This window comes from Lycium ferocissimum, chromosome 8, assembly GCF_029784015.1.
Source record: "Lycium ferocissimum isolate CSIRO_LF1 chromosome 8, AGI_CSIRO_Lferr_CH_V1, whole genome shotgun sequence".
Lineage (NCBI taxonomy): Eukaryota > Viridiplantae > Streptophyta > Magnoliopsida > Solanales > Solanaceae > Lycium > Lycium ferocissimum.
Genome location: NC_081349.1, coordinates 65,310,380 through 65,326,369, shown reverse-complemented (window position 1 = coordinate 65,326,369; position 15,990 = coordinate 65,310,380). Strand labels below are relative to the sequence as shown.

Here is a 15,990-nt window from a genome sequence, read left to right as displayed (position 1 = left end):
GTGAAAATTACAGGATGAAAAGTGGAGCGCCCGCTAAATTTTAACTCGCCTGTCATGCCCATTTAATATTTCTTCCTACTTTTGCCCTGCTCCATCGAGCCTTCTTAAAATATTTTGTGCTTTTCCCCTTTCACTTTGAAGTGTTCCGCTTTATTTTAAACCTTTTGTTTTTTCTTTTGAATTAGTGTCCCTTCAATCATATATTACTTTAAAAATCGCCAAAATTCTTAAAAAGGTAAGGATTGGATTATCAATATTATAATACATAATCAATACTCAAGTTGACCCCCGTCGTCACTGCTTCGCTGGACAGAGCAACTCCGGCGACCTTTTGTTTCTTCAGTTTCAGATCTGGTCACCGAGCGATGCAACACCGGCCACCTTTGGTTCTTCCGTTTCAGATCTGGCCAGCGTGGTCATTGCATTTGGTCTCGGATCTGGTTTGGTGATCTGATGGTGTCGGAGCTTGTTTCAAACCTGGTCGCTATGTCGCCGCCGGTCTTTGGCATGGTCGCTATATTTGTATTTCTTAGATAACCGACGTGGTCGCTGCATTTGTATTTCTCAGATCACCGGTGTGGTTGTTGTATTTATATTTCTCATATCAGCGGTGGCGTGTATGATGTCATCATCACCTCCGTTGTCGTTGCCGGCGTCAACTAGACCAGCACTTTTTGGATGACCTTGCTCGTTGTATTTTGTTTCTTGTATTTCTCAAATCTTGCAGGATTTGAGTATAATCTACATTTTTTAATGTAGATACAGTATAGTTTTTTTTTTATTTTCACCCGTATTTATGTATTCCACAGAAGATTATTTTCAGTAAATTCCTCTATTTTTAAATCTTTGTTGTTTGAATATAGCCGAACTGAATACAATGCAAAAGTAGCTACGAATGAATGCAGTGAATTGAATATAGCCGAATTTAATACAGCGAAATATACCTAATCGCAAAAACTCTATAGCTACTAACAGTAATTAACGAAACTATAGCCATGCCTTGTAAACAACGTCCAAGCTATAGTCATTTTTGAAAATTTCTCATATTTATACTTAGGGAAAAATAAGAAAAGACTGTAAATAAATACCATTTTTTTTGTGCGGATTGCCCTTCTTTTGGGGTGGTCTTTAGATTTTGCCCCTCATATTTATGGTCTTTAAGTTTTGCCCTTCGCGTAGAAACTCTGAGGTTCTGGGTTCGAATCCCAGCTCAGGCATAAAAATAAAAAATAATTTTGCAAGGCAAGACTTGGGAAAGTTATGCCGGAGCCAGCATATGTGCACTTAAGGCATGACTAAAGTTATCTTTGGATCGATGAACTTTTTGCATAGTTTAGTTGTGCCTTATGGGGTAGAATTTTAGTTAAGCCATAACTAAAAGTATGCCCCATAAGGCGGAATCTTTCCTTAAGGCATAGACTTTGCCTTATAAGGCATAGACTTTGTCTTAAGGAAAAGTTTCGCCTTATGAATTTTCCTTAACACATAGTTTAGTTATGCCTTATGGGGCAGACTCTTAGTTAAGGCATATCTAAAAGTATGCCCATAAGGCGAAACTTTTCCTTAAGGCATAACTAAAAGTTTGCCTTACAAAATAAAAAAAAAATATATATATATATGCCTTAAGGCAAAGTCTGCCCCCTCCGGCAGACTTTAGTTATGCCTTAAGCGTGCGTATGCCGGCTCCGGCATAGCTTTCCCCAAGCCTTGCCTTGCGAAATTATTTTTTATTTTTATGCCGAAGCGGGGGTTCGAACTCAGAACCTCAGGGTTTCTACGCGAACCTCAAGGTTTTTACGTGAAGGGCAAAAATTAAAGACCAGCAATTTGAGGGGAAACAATTAAAGACCACCCCGAAAGAAGGGCAAACCTGCGAATTTCCCAATAAATACATACAAGTGGGCTAACTAAGACAAAGTAAATAAATACATACAAGTGGGCTAACTAGATCAAAGAATGGGCTAACTAATTTATGTCTCTTGTGCCGACCCAATTTCTTCGTGTATGAAAGGAAAAGTAGTGAGATTGGACAAAATTTGGGTTATTCGCACAAATGCCCCTATTTCGGGGTGGTCTTTAATTTTTGCCCCTTAAATTTGTGGTCTTTAATTTTTGTTTTTTCAGCACTTTTGGCGTGGTATAAACTGAAATTTTGCCAGCACAGTTAGCGGTTAGCTTCGGCATATGTATTATAACATCCCACAAGTTATCTTTGGATAAAGCAAAACTTTCAACATTCAGCATAATCTGAAAAAGACACAAGTTTAGATTTTGGTCGGCATAGTTAGTGTTTAGCTTCACATATGTATGTATCATCACATCCGCAAAAGTTATTTCACACCCCAACTAGGGGAACGTGCGGGCACCTACCATTTTCTACCTCGGTATGCGAACCCTTTCCCAAATCATTCATTCAACCACAATAAAGAAATCAAGACAATCAAATATAAGTCTCACACTTAGATAATAATAAGGATAAGTGAATAAGTGCGGAAAACTAATACAATAATCCCAAGGAATCTGGTCTAACGCCGTACAAGAGCCACTACTACAAATACTACAAAATCTAGAATACAAGTACGGGAAATGGAATATTGTCTCAGAATATCAAAATAAGACAAGTAGCTAAGAAGAGGCATCCAGGCAGCGAATCCATCCAAGTGCTCACCCTGGAATGCTCGTCAGACGGCCTCGGGACTCGGTCACGAAGCGCATAAGTCGATCCAGTCACCAAATCTGCACTCAGAAAGAATACAGCAAGGCAGAATCAGTACAACAACACGTACTGAGTAGGCATCATAGACTGACAACAGTTAGAAAATCATATATATAAGAAAGAGACTGAAAAACAGGCATGCTCGCAATCAGATAAAACTCAACACAGTCCAAATATTGAATCCAGTACTAAATTACCAAGTCAAGCAAATCACCTCAAATTCCACTATAAGTCCGAAACACAATCTCAAGAACTACTATCAAGTACATGTATCACCAAAAATCAACCAATAAGTCCAAAATAATGCCAACATTAAATATGAGATGAATGCAATGATACACACACGCTTCGGGCCGAATATCTCGTCGCCTCGACAGTCATGATCCATGGAGGACAGCTACATCTATGTACCTACTGCGGAACGCACAGCCTGATCCAATAGTCAGTGTTGCGGAACCTGCAATCCGATCCCAGTCAGCGTTGCGGTACGTGTAACTCGATCCAAGTAAGTGTTGCGGCACGCAAACCGATCCCAAAATATGTATAAATGAGTGATGCATGATAATAATTCCAACAAGAATATATGAATCAATGGTGCCACACATGGACACAAATCTCACTCGCAATATCAATATCATAACCATTCCTTCCTACCCAACAACCTCATTCATGATAAATATGATTTCCGACACACAAGTAATCAATAAGCATCAACTCTCTAGGATCAATCACGTGGCGACGAGACAACAACTCACAAATAAGCAACAACACCATAGAACACAAATAAGGTAACAAGCCATAATCAACAACAATACCAATCTAAGTCTTCCATCCCAACATCATATCTGAAGGTTTACATGCTTTCTCCAACAATCAATAACTATATATATGATCCGCTAACCGAAGTCTAACCTAAAGGTAAGTTGTAACCTACCTGGAAACCCGAACAGGAGCCTCAAACCATCACACCTTGGCCTTGACCTTTTGTAACGCCTCCGAGTACTCAAAGTCTATTCATATCAAATTTTATATAAAAAATCACGAATAACGACACCCATATTGCTATACTTCTAGTTAGGTCAAATTCTAACACAAGGAATTTGGGGAAACGGGCCCACAAGGGTAAAACGGGAAATTGAAAGATAGAACATACAATTCAAGCTCTAGGTGATTAAACCCACTAATCAATTGCTAAAACAACTCAAGATTAAGCCTAATTCGGATTTAAAGCAAAACTCCCAAATTTGGGTATGAACCCTAATTCTTCAATCCTCAAATTAACCATTTATAGTGGAAGAAATAAGCTTAATAACAAGGAGTTTATCAAATTCTATTGTTAAACTAGTCAATTTCACCACCAATTTCCATTTTAGAAGTCTAAACCCATTTCAAGAATTTTAACACAAGACTCATCTTCTCTATTTAGATTCTAGTGATTCTAAGCATGAAATAGGGATCTAGGAAGGTAAATGATGAAGGCTAGGGTCATAGATCTTATCTCCAAGAAGATTCAGTCCACAAGTTGCTCTATTCTCCCAAAGAGTGCTTAGAAAGGTGATGAGAAGAAGTGATAGGGCTTAAGGGTTTTAGCCTGAGAAAAAGAAAATAATTCTGCCCGACTACGACTGCAGCAGTCATGGGAACCGCTGCGGCGCATGTACCACGGTACACACATGGCCCGTTATGGAAGCCGTCACTAAAAAATCAACAGGCTGCTATAGCGGCAATCATACCGCTATGGCGTCTAGTCACCAAAACCCCTCAGTCCGCTATGGCTGTCTGACCAGCGCTATAGTGTGACTGCTATGGCAGTTTATAGTGCCACAACAGCGCCTACACCAGATATTAGAAAGTTCTGGTTTTGACCAATCTCAACCTGAAATTCGACTATCACCTAAGGCCCCACATATACAAAACAACATGCAAACACATATAACAACGCACTACGAACTCACCCGCGGTCTCAGATTCCCAACGGAGGCCTAATTGACCAAGTCAACCCCCAATGGCCTAAAGCCAAGTTCCCAACCCAAGTTCCAAAATGCTCCCAATTGCATTGGGAATCGAACCGGACACACTACCAAGTCTTAAATGACTATTCGAAACTCTCGAAATCGGTGAAATTTCAAAAAAGGTATGTCTACTCAAAAGTCAACGTTGGGTCAAATGAATTCCACTTTTAAGGCTCAAACCTCCAAAAGTCACTCCAAACCCACCCGATGACCTCGAGAAAGGGTCAACAGGGGTAAAAGGGTCATTAGCACTATAACGACCAATCGGGTCGTTACATTAGATACCAATTAAACAATCGCTCATCTTCGAGTGACAAGGAGTAGAAATAGGGAAAAGTAGCTGAATTAGCAAATAACTGGGGATGTCGCTCGCGCATATCGGACTCGGGCTCCCAAGTTCCCTCCTTAACGGGATGATGCTTCCACTGAACCTTGACTGAAGCAATCTATTTTCGACCTCAGCTTCCTAACCTGCCTATCCAGAATCGCTATAGCCTCCTCCTCATAAGACAGACTTTTATCAAGCAAAATAAAATCCCAACAAACTATATAAGAACCATCAGAATGATACTTCTTCAGCATGGACACATGAAAAACTGGATGAACACCTGACAGGCCTGGTGGCAAAGACAAATCATAAGCAACATCTCCGACTCGACGGAGAACCTTAAATCGGCCAAGGTACCTCAGGCTCAACTTGCCCCTCTTCCCAAATTGCCTAACACCCTTTATGGGTGAGATCTTCAGAAGCACCTTCTCGCCCACCATAAACTCTAAGTCTCGAACCTTCCGGTCCGCATACATCTTCTGTCGACTCTGGGCTGCTATAAGCTTTTCCTGAATAAGCTTTACCCTATCCATGAACTTTCTCAACAAATCTGTGCCCCACGAGCGAACCTCAAAAGCATCAAACCACCCAATAGGAGAACGGAACCTCCTACCATACAAAGCCCCGAACGGGGCCATATCAATACTCGAATGGTAGCTATTGTTGTACGCAAACTCCGTTAAGGGCAAGAACTGGTCCCAATGACCACCAAAATAAATGACACATGCTCTAAATATATCCTTGAGCACCTGAATAGTCCTCTCAAACTGACCATCAGTCTAGGGATGAAAAGCTATACTAAGGTCCAGCTGAGTACCCAACTCTGCCTGAAAAGCCCTCTAGAAATTGGAAGTAAACTGGGGACCTCAATCCGAAACAATAAAAATAGGGACCCGGTGCAATCGCACAATATCACGAATGTAAATCCTGGCTAACTTCTCTGCAGTGTAAGTGACCTGAACTGGAATAGAATGAGCGGACTTAGCCAACCGATCAACAATAACCCAAACTGAATCAAACTTGCCTAGGGTCTTCGGAAGACCCACAACAAAATCCATGGCAATCCTCTCCCACTTCCACTAGGGAATGGGGATCCTCTGAAGCACCCTACTAGGTCTCTGGTGCTCATACTTGACTTGCTGACAATTCCCACACTTAGCCAAAAAATCTGCAATATCTCTCTTCATCCTCCCCCACCAATAGTGTTGCCTCAGATGTCGATACATATTCATAGCACCCGGATGAATGGAATATCTAGAGCTATAGGCCTTCTCCAGAATCAAACGAATCAAATCACCAACACGAGGAACACATACGCGTCCCTTGATCCTCAGAATACCCTCGCTATCAAGCATGGCCTCCTTAGCCTCACCTCTTAGAACCTTATCACAAATCTTACACAACTAGGCATCCTCAAACTGCTGGGCCCTAATCCACTCGAAGAGGGACGATCTCGCCTCAACATAAGCTAAGACTCTACCCGGAACTGAGATATCAAGACGCACAAAACTGTTAACCAGAGTCTGAACCTCCCTGGCTAACGGATGCTCAGAAGCAACCAATCGGGCTAAACTACCCATACTCACTGCCTTGTGACTCAAGGCATCAGCTACAATATTGGCCTTCCCCAGATGATAAAGAATAGTGATGTCATAGTCCTTTAGATGCTTCATCCACCTACGTTGTCTGGAATTTAGATCTCTCTGGCTGAACAAGTCTTTGAAAGCTGCGGTGATCGGTGAACACCTCACGGTGGACACCATACAGATAGTGCCTTCAAATCTTCAAAGTGAAGACTACTACTACTAATTCCAAATCATGGGTAGGGTAGTTCTTCTCGTGGATCTTCAACTGACGGGAAGTATAGGCAATGACTCTAATCTCCTACATCAACACAGCACCCAAACCAACACGGGACATATCACAATATACTGAGAAATCCTTACCCTTCACAGGTAATGCCGAATCGGAAATTTGAAGTCAAAAGAGTCTTGGTGGCAATTGAAAGGTCTCTTCATAAGCATCAGACCATTGAAAGGGAACCTCTTTCTGAGTCAATCTAGTCATTGAAGAAGCAATAGAAGCGAAACCCTTTACAAATCGACGGTAAAAGCTGGCTAAGCCCACGAAGCTACGAATCTCAGTCACAGTAGTGGGCGCCCAATTTCTAACAGCCTCAATCTTCTTTGGATCAACCATGATCCCCTCCTTAGACACAATGTGGCCCAAGAATGCCACAGACTCAAGCCATAGCACACACTTCGAAAACTTAGCATAAAGCTCCTTCTCCTTCAATAACCCAAGGAGAATCCTCAAATGATGCTCATGCTCCTCCCTACTCTTCGAATACACCAAGATATCATCGATGAACACAATAACGAAGGAATCAAGATATGGTTTAAAAATTCCATTCATCAAAGTCATAAACGCAGCTGGGGCATTCATAACCTCACATGACATCACAAGGAACTCGTAATAACCATAACGAGTCCTACAGGCTGTCTTCGGAATAGCCTCAGCCTGAATCTTCAGCTGATGGTAGCCTGACCTCAAATTAATCTTCGAAAATACCGAAGCACCCTGAAGCTGGTCGAACAAGTAATCAATGCGAGGAATGGGATACTTATTACGAATGGTGACCTTGTTTAACTGACGATAATCGATGCACATCCTTATCGTACCGTCTTTCTTCTTCACAAACAAAACAGGAGCACCCCAAGGGGAGACACTCGATCTAATAAACCCCTTACTCAACAGATCCTGTAGCTGTTCCTTAAGCTCCCTCAACTCCGTGGGTGCCATCCTATAGGGTGGAATAGAAATGGGGCGCGTGCTAGGATCCAAATCAATACAGAAATCAATGTCACGGTCGGGTGGCATACCCAGCAAATCAGAAGGAAAGACTTCCGCTAACTCACATACAATGGGCACGGACTCAAGGGGCGGAGAATCAACGCTAGTATCACGAACAGGGGCTAAGTAAGCCAAACACCACTTGCTAACTAACTTCTTCACGCGGAGATAAGAACTGATCTTCTTTGGAGCGGTCCTCGGAGCACCCCTCCACTCTAATCTAGGAATCCCAGGCATAGCTAACGTGACTGTCTGGGTGTGACAGCCCAAGATCACATGATACGGTGACAGCCAAGTCATACCCAAGATAATAACAAAGTTTACCATATACAATATCATCAAATCTACAGATAATGCTGTCTAAACTGATCAAGACATGTTCCAGCCATCCCGGCCATTCACTAGGAGTCAGGCTATGGTCCTTCAAGATGTTCACCTAGCTTTGGAGGAGGAGTTTGCGTTTCAGGAGCTGTGGACATTGCCTAGCCCGGTTAAGCAGCCTATGGACTTATTGTGCTAGCCCATGGACTCACTTTGGAGTTCCATGCGTGTGGCTAATGATTTGGAGCCCTGCGATGCCATATTTTAAAAGCCAACTTGTGGCTATTATTTTAAAGACCAGGTGTAGACTTTACCTATATAAGCTACACTTAGAACTATTTCTCATTTAACGTATCTTGAAATATATGAATATTGAACTTTTCTCTATAGTTGAGACTTGTTATGCTTTGGTAGACTCCAAATTGTACAACCTTATTTTGATCATTCAATTTGCAAGAGATTGTTATTCTCTTGAGGATTGTTGCATAAGATAGGTGCCTTTGACCCTTTTGGAAGGTCACTAGGACTTGTTCTTCTAGTTATTGTCCAATTTTTTATCAATTGTGTCTTCTTTTCTATATTATCTTTATTTTCTTACATCATTTGGTATCAGAGCAGGCCATAGATTTGTCCCTACAAATCTAGTTCTTGTTTTGTATCGAACTTTATAAAAATTAAAAATAAAAACTGTTTTGGATCAAATTTCCTTGTGTTCTTAGGGTTTCAACTTCTTGATCGTTGTTGATTTGAATGAAATTTGTGTTGCTTGGAGTATTTGGGTGTTCTTGATCTATTTGGTGAATCTGATTTTGGTGTTTGAAGGCTTGTGTTCTTGGATGTTCATAAAGTTCATGAATTATTATTTTTAAAGTCTCCAATCGTGCCATTAGTTTAGTTGTCTTGGGTGATCCATGGTGATATTTGGAAACTAGACATCAAGATGGTCGTTTTGGTATATCATTTGAAGTGTTTTGAATACTTGTGTTCTTCAGTGTTCATAAAGATTTTGTAAATGTTCATATGTGTTCTTGATAATTTCAGATTTACTACCTTTGTTTGATCTAATTTAGTGATAAGTTAAGCTTTCAAGGTGTTAGGGAGTGTGAAAGTTGTTTTGGAAGTCAAAGGAGCTAGTCAAGAGTTAATTTCCAAGGAGTTGGTGCATTGAACCCCTCCAAAATGTGGAGATAGGGGCTGAACTCATTAAGGGAAGTCAGTAATCAGTTTGGGGTGTGAAAGGGTGTAGAGGCAAACGAATAGTCAAACCATTAATTGACACAAGTTTCCTAGTCAATTCTTGGGAAGACTAAAAGTCACCTTGAGAAAAGAGTGTCCAAGTTCCTAATCACCTCTTGGGAAAATGAGAAGTCAAGTGTGCAAGCCCCTAGTCATCTTTTGGGAAGACGAGAAGCTATCATTGAAACTTGTAGTAATTAAATTCCAAGACAAGTCGGTCAAATGAGATTAATTAATGAGACTTAGGGGGATGCCTAGCACATTTTAAGGGGGGTTGGGAATCTTCTTAATCCTTTCTTTGCGACATAACTTCTAGCTAGTACACATTGAGTAATTATCTTCTCAAATTTTACTAGTTCTTGAGCTATAACTTTTTTTCGTGCTAATTCTTTCAAGCTTTTCTCGTTTTAACTCGTCGTGAATTGTTTGACTCAAGTGCGCCATAATTAAAAGAGTCATCTGACTATAGAGTCCCATAATCTCACTTTAATCCCAAAGAGGTAGCATCTTTTGTATAATTTAGGAGATTGAATAGGAGTTGGTCAATTTCGAGGAAGCCAAATACTACAAGACGGAGTGAAACAAACCTATTGTATCATTGAGTGAACCGAGCGGCACCCAAATAAAGTAAGGGAGTGAGTAAGGTGATTTCTAACTCATAACCTTTTCTTTGAGCTTTTTTATACAGGTACAATAGCCCAAGGTCCAATGAGAACTAAGCCCGTTCAATCGGAAGTAAGAACTAGATGGCTTACATAAAGGAGAGGATCACTATTTCCAAGAAAAGGAGAGAGATTGCCTAATCCAAGGTTTTAAAAATTGAAGGTGAATGTTTGTGGGTATAATGGCTTTGATCTAGAGCTTGAGGATTTATGTGACTCCACATTCATTTCTCCTTATGCAGCTGATTGGTTGAATTTGACATGGGTTAAAAAGAGATATACATATGAATATAATGGGTATCAAGTTAAGTGGATGGTCAAAGTGGTAATATCTCATGGAGATTATCTTGAAACGGTTCGATGTGATATGTTTCCCCTAAAAATAAGTCACTTATGCTTTGGACAGCTCTGGTTTCAAAAACACAACCTTCTAAATGTACGAGATTGGATAAGGTATGTCATGGACGAGGAAGGATGGCCTCTCTTTCCATTCCCACTTCCGAAAGAAAATTCCAATAGTGCATATGTCTCTTCTATGCCTATAAGGGAGTGTAATGCATTGCAAAATGAGAAGTTTAGGATGACTGGAGTGAATGGGCTGCCACAAAACAAACAAGAGAATGGAATTGAAAAGAACATGAGAGAAAAGAAAGAAGAAAAGAAAAAGAATGGGGGAGAGAAAGTTCTTCACTCTAACACTCACAATCTTTTTTTTTCCTCTAGTTGCTTGAATTCTTTTGTAGGTACCTGTGAAAACAAGCTAGAGAGTGAGACTCTGACAATGGAAACTCATGAAGAGGATGCAATGACTCCGGAAGAGCAGATTTTCCCAAAAGAGGAACTTGAAGGTAAAGAGAACCATTCTTGTGAGCTTGAAGGTTAGTCGACTAAACTAACTACTTTAGATGCTAATGTTGAGCATGTTGATTGTGCGAGTATGAGTAAGGAATTATCTTGTGTGGGCTTAAAATATTCTTTGTCTTGTGAAGATAAGTTGAATGAATCTTATGGAGATACACTAGTTGTTCTTGGTTGTGATCCTGAAACTGAAACTACTTGTGAGTTTGATGTGATGAAAACTAGTGTTGACACTTGTGATGAGAGTCTTAATGCAAAAGACACAACTTCTGTGGTTGAAAAGAGTGAAAACAAGTTGATTAATTTTAATGTCTTGTCTTTAGAAAGCAATCTTGAACCTTTTGTGTGTGTGAGTAATATTCCATTATTAGTTGATGATTATTCTGGATATGATGGAATTGTTGACCATAAATGGGATTGCTTGGAATTAGGCACACCACCCATGTTTGATAAGGAAGAAAGCAATTCATCTTTAAGTCTTTCTAATGTTGAATCTACGCATGATGATGAAATTGACTTGAATGATGAGTTTGAACATGTGGACTTCAATGATGGTGTGCACTTGGGTGAGACCTTTCTTGTGAAACTATTTTTACTTGGAGATGTTTGTTTTCTTAATAATGAGTTTGATTTTCTTAATACTCTTTCTTGTGATGGAATTAAATCCTTGTTGGATAGTTCGCTTGATAGAGGACATAGTCTTGGAAAGGAAAGTGTGGGAAGTTGCTTAAGTAATAAATCTTCTTTGTGTGGTCCAAATCGTGATCTTGTGCTTAATAGTATTCATGATTGTGAAAGTGAATTTACTGATGATGAAGTGACCTTAAGTAACACTTTTCTTTACTCTTTGTTTGCGTATGATGAGGGTCATGATTGTTTTAGGAGCTTTTGTGATGTGGAGGTTTGATGGGTCATTTTGGGGTGCATAAGACCTTAGGTATTCTTGAGGAGCAGTTTTTTGGCCTAAGATGAGGCGAAATGTGATGCAATTTTGTGGTGCTTGTTTGGAATGTAAGCGAGCTAAGTCTAGGTCCAGTCCCCATGGTTTGTATACCCCTTTACCAGTCCCTACTAGCCCGTGGATTTTGTTATGGGTTTACCTCGTTCTAGGGCTAGTCATGATAGTATCTATGTTGTTGTGGATAGATTTTCTAAGATGGCTCATTTCATCCCGTGTAAAAAGTGTGATGATGCGCAGCATGTTGCTTCTTTGTTTATTGTTAATATGTTGAAATTGCATGGCGTGCCGCGTACCATTGTTAGTGACAGGAACATGAAATTCTTGAGTCATTTTTGGAGATGTTTGTGGGGTGCACTTGGAACCAAGTTGTTGTTTTCGACTTCTTGTCATCCTCAAACGGATGGACAAACTGAAGTTGTGAATCGTGCTTTGGGAGCTCTACTTAGGGCTATGACCAAAGGAAAACCAGGAAGTTGGGCTGATCAATTGCCCATCATTGAGTTTGCTTATAACCGTACGGTGCATAGAATGATAGGGAAATCTCCTTTTTAGTGCGTGTATGGTTTTAACCCCTTGATTCCATTGGATTTAATCCCTTTGTCTCGAGATGCTATTTTGAATGTTGAAGGTACAAGCAGCGCAGATTCGTTGCTTAAACTTCATGCTAAGGTGAGACAAAATCTCGAAAAGGCATATACCAAGGTGGCGTCCAAGGCAAGCAAGGGAAGAAAGAAGTTGGAGTTGCAAAAGGGCGACTGGGTTTGGGTGCATTTTAGGAAAGATCGGTTCCCAAACCAAAGAAAAGGAAAGTACTTAGCGCGAGGAGATGGAACATTTAAAGTGTTGGAAAAGATTAACGACAATGCTTATGTTATTGATCTTCCGAGTGAGTATAATGTTTCAAACACTTTCAATGTTTTTGACCTGGTTCCTTGTGTTTCAAGTGATGCGGTTGAGGGTGAAGACACGGCCATTTCGAGGACGAAATATTTCCAAGGAAGGGAGGATGATGCAGTCCAAACTGATCAAGACATGTTCCAGCCGACCCGACCATTCACTAGGAGTCAGGCTATGGTCCTTCATGATGTTCACCTAGCTTTGAAGAAGGAGTTTACGTTTCAGGAGTCGTGGACACTGCCTAGCTCGGGGAAGCAGCCTATGGACTTATTTGTGCTAGCCCATGGACTCACTTTGGAGTCCCATGCGTGTGGCTAATGATTTGGAGCCCTGCGAGGCCATATTTTAAAAGCCGACTTGTAGCTATTATTTTAAAGACCAGGTGTAGACTTTACTTATGTAAGCTACACTTAAAACTATTTCTCATTTAACCTATCTTGAAATATATGAATATTGAACTTTTCTCTCTTGTTGAGACTTGTCGTGCTTTGGTAGACTCCAAATTGTACAACCTTGTTTCGATCATTCAATTTGCAAGAGATTGTTATTCTCTTAAGGATTGTTGCATAAGATAGGTGCCTTTGAACCTTTTGGAAGGTAACTAGGACTTGTTCTTCTAGTTACTGTCCAATTGTTTATCAATTGTGTCTTCTTTTCTATCTTATCTTTATTTTCTTGCATCAATAGAAGTATCATACCCCATAAAAGTAACTAAGCAAGACCGAAAGACTCGATCAACAACAACTGAGTCTCCAACCGGAGTAGAGATATGAACAGGCACATCAAGACGATCACTAGCAAAGTCCCAACCAACAAATGATAGGCAGATGCATATGAGAAAGTAGACCCCGAATCAAACAAGACTGAAGCAGGTCGCTGACGAACAAAAATAGTACCTGAGATCACTGCATCAGAGGCCTTAGCCTCGGGCCTACCCGGAAAAGAATAGCAAAGACTATCACTATGGCCACTCTGGCCCGACTATAACCCTTCTCTAGAGGCCTGAGAACAGCCTCTACCAGACTGGTGTCCACCCCTGGATTGACGATATCCACTGGGGCCTGATTGAGCACCGCCTCTGGCTGAAGAACCACCCCGACCACTAGATGGTGCGGAAGTCCTCGAAGTCTGGAATCGGGAACACTGCTGCAACCCACTCTGTCCGAATTTGGGACAATCTCACATAAAGTGTCCAGAGTCACCACAAACATAGCAAGATCTGAGGCCTGGAGGCCGATACACGGAAGCCGACGAACTAAAGGGACCACCACGGTCAGCTGGACGAGAGTAAGAACCACCATGGGACTATCCAGCTCCATAATTACTGGGTCTAGAAGGACCACCTAATGAAGCCTGTAATGTTAACTGAACAGGGCGACTGTGGACTGAATGATAAGGCCTGGATGACTGTCCCCCACCCCTGTAACTAGAACCACTGTTATGGTTCGCTTTTACGTGGGTTAAGGCATAAAAGTTACTACGAGGCTGTTGGTGCTCTAATTGGATTTTAGTATTTTTTAGAGTCGCCACCTAATTTATTTAAAGGAAAACTAGAAAAACCGAGTAAAAGATTTTTCAAGCAAGAGAGAAATTTTTTGGTACCAAAGTTCGAGGTTAGGTTCTGGTGATCCCCTGGGGAAGGTTTTACGCAAACTAGTATTAAAGATCCGTAGAATACGGTTGACCTACGAGCTTCAATGTGTGATTAATATACTTATTTTCTTTAAAGTGTTTAATTTTCCGCAAAGTGTCATTCATTTGTATCATAAACTCAAGAAAAAATTTGGCAAAAAACTCCCCTTAGGAAAGGGGGTTTTGGGTTTAAAAATCCACATAAGTGTTCAACTCACTTTATTGCCGGACTAGGATACACCCGGGATTTCTTCTGAGTAGAGCCGCTACTATTCTAGTCCTGATAAAATGGGTTTAGTTCTTATGGGTATAGGAAAATATGGAGTATATCTCCTTTTATACATACATACATACATACATACATATATATATATATATATATATATATATGTATGTATCATTCTAGTCCAAAGCCATATATATATATATATATATATATATATATATATATATATATATATATATATATATATATATATATATATATATATATATATATATATATATATATATGTATATATATATATATATATGTATGTATCATTCTAGTCCAAAGACATCTTTCCTTAAAATGGTCCAAGCATATTTCTCTTTATTTCAGTCCGTACGATTTTGGGCCTTTAGCCGAGCAGCAAAAATATTTGAGTCGAAGAATCCATTTTCATTCAAAAATCCCGAGTTTTCCGTCTCCCAATTCGCAGAATTTTCCCAAGTGTTTAAAAAATGTTTGAAGATAGATTTGCCGTTTGAAGATAGATTTGCCATTTGAAATAGTCCCTAAGCCACATTATCCATCTTTCGTCCAAATTCATTTTCTTTTTGGTCTCAATAAACAATTTTTGTTATGACAGTGGGCTTGAGGCCCCAAAACAAACTTCCAGATTTCTTGTTAAAGGGCGGAGGGACCAAAGTTAACTGCTACTTAATCTTTTTCCAAAAAAAGTCATTGGTTTACCCGAAAACATCGAATCAATTTTTCAACCTTTAGCTAAATCATATTAAGTACCATTCTTTACCGTGCTAGGTTTAGAATAAAACGAGTTTGAAAAAAGAAGTGTTTTGTGCGACTTTCCTAAGATACTAAACGTTTTCCTAAGTTCTACATCCACATGGGTTCCAATATTTGCAAATGTTTACAATTACATACACATATGACATATAAATGTAAAGTAAGGGAGAAAGGAAGAGAATTGAGCTGGTGGGCCTACCAAGCTCACCAGTGTCCATTTTTACCCAAGGATGGGCCTTCAAAATAATTTAGCTTCCCTTTCCATTCTTTTAGCGGACTCGATCAAGAGGAATGTTGGGCCTTTGACCCAACGAATTTTATGCAGTAGGAACCCCCGTAACCATCGGATTTTCATGCAAGCAAAGAGGAAGGGAACGTAAATTAGAAAATACCCGAAATATTCTAAGTACAAGGATATATGATATATTAATGTATTAAAAATGAAGCGATTATCACTTTGGGCAGAATATTTAGACAGGCAGAACACATATTTATACTTATGAAC

The 15,990-nt window shown here is 40.1% G+C and overlaps 1 protein-coding gene across 1 annotated transcript; it reads right to left on the bottom strand.

Annotated features, from left to right (window-relative positions):
* Positions 1-5,133: 5,133 nt before the first annotated feature.
* LOC132066545 (uncharacterized) lies at positions 5,134-5,532 on the bottom strand. Its single transcript, XM_059459842.1, has one exon. It carries the CDS (start codon positions 5,530-5,532, stop codon positions 5,134-5,136), a length of 399 nt encoding a protein of 132 aa, XP_059315825.1.
* Positions 5,533-15,990: the final 10,458 nt, after the last annotated feature.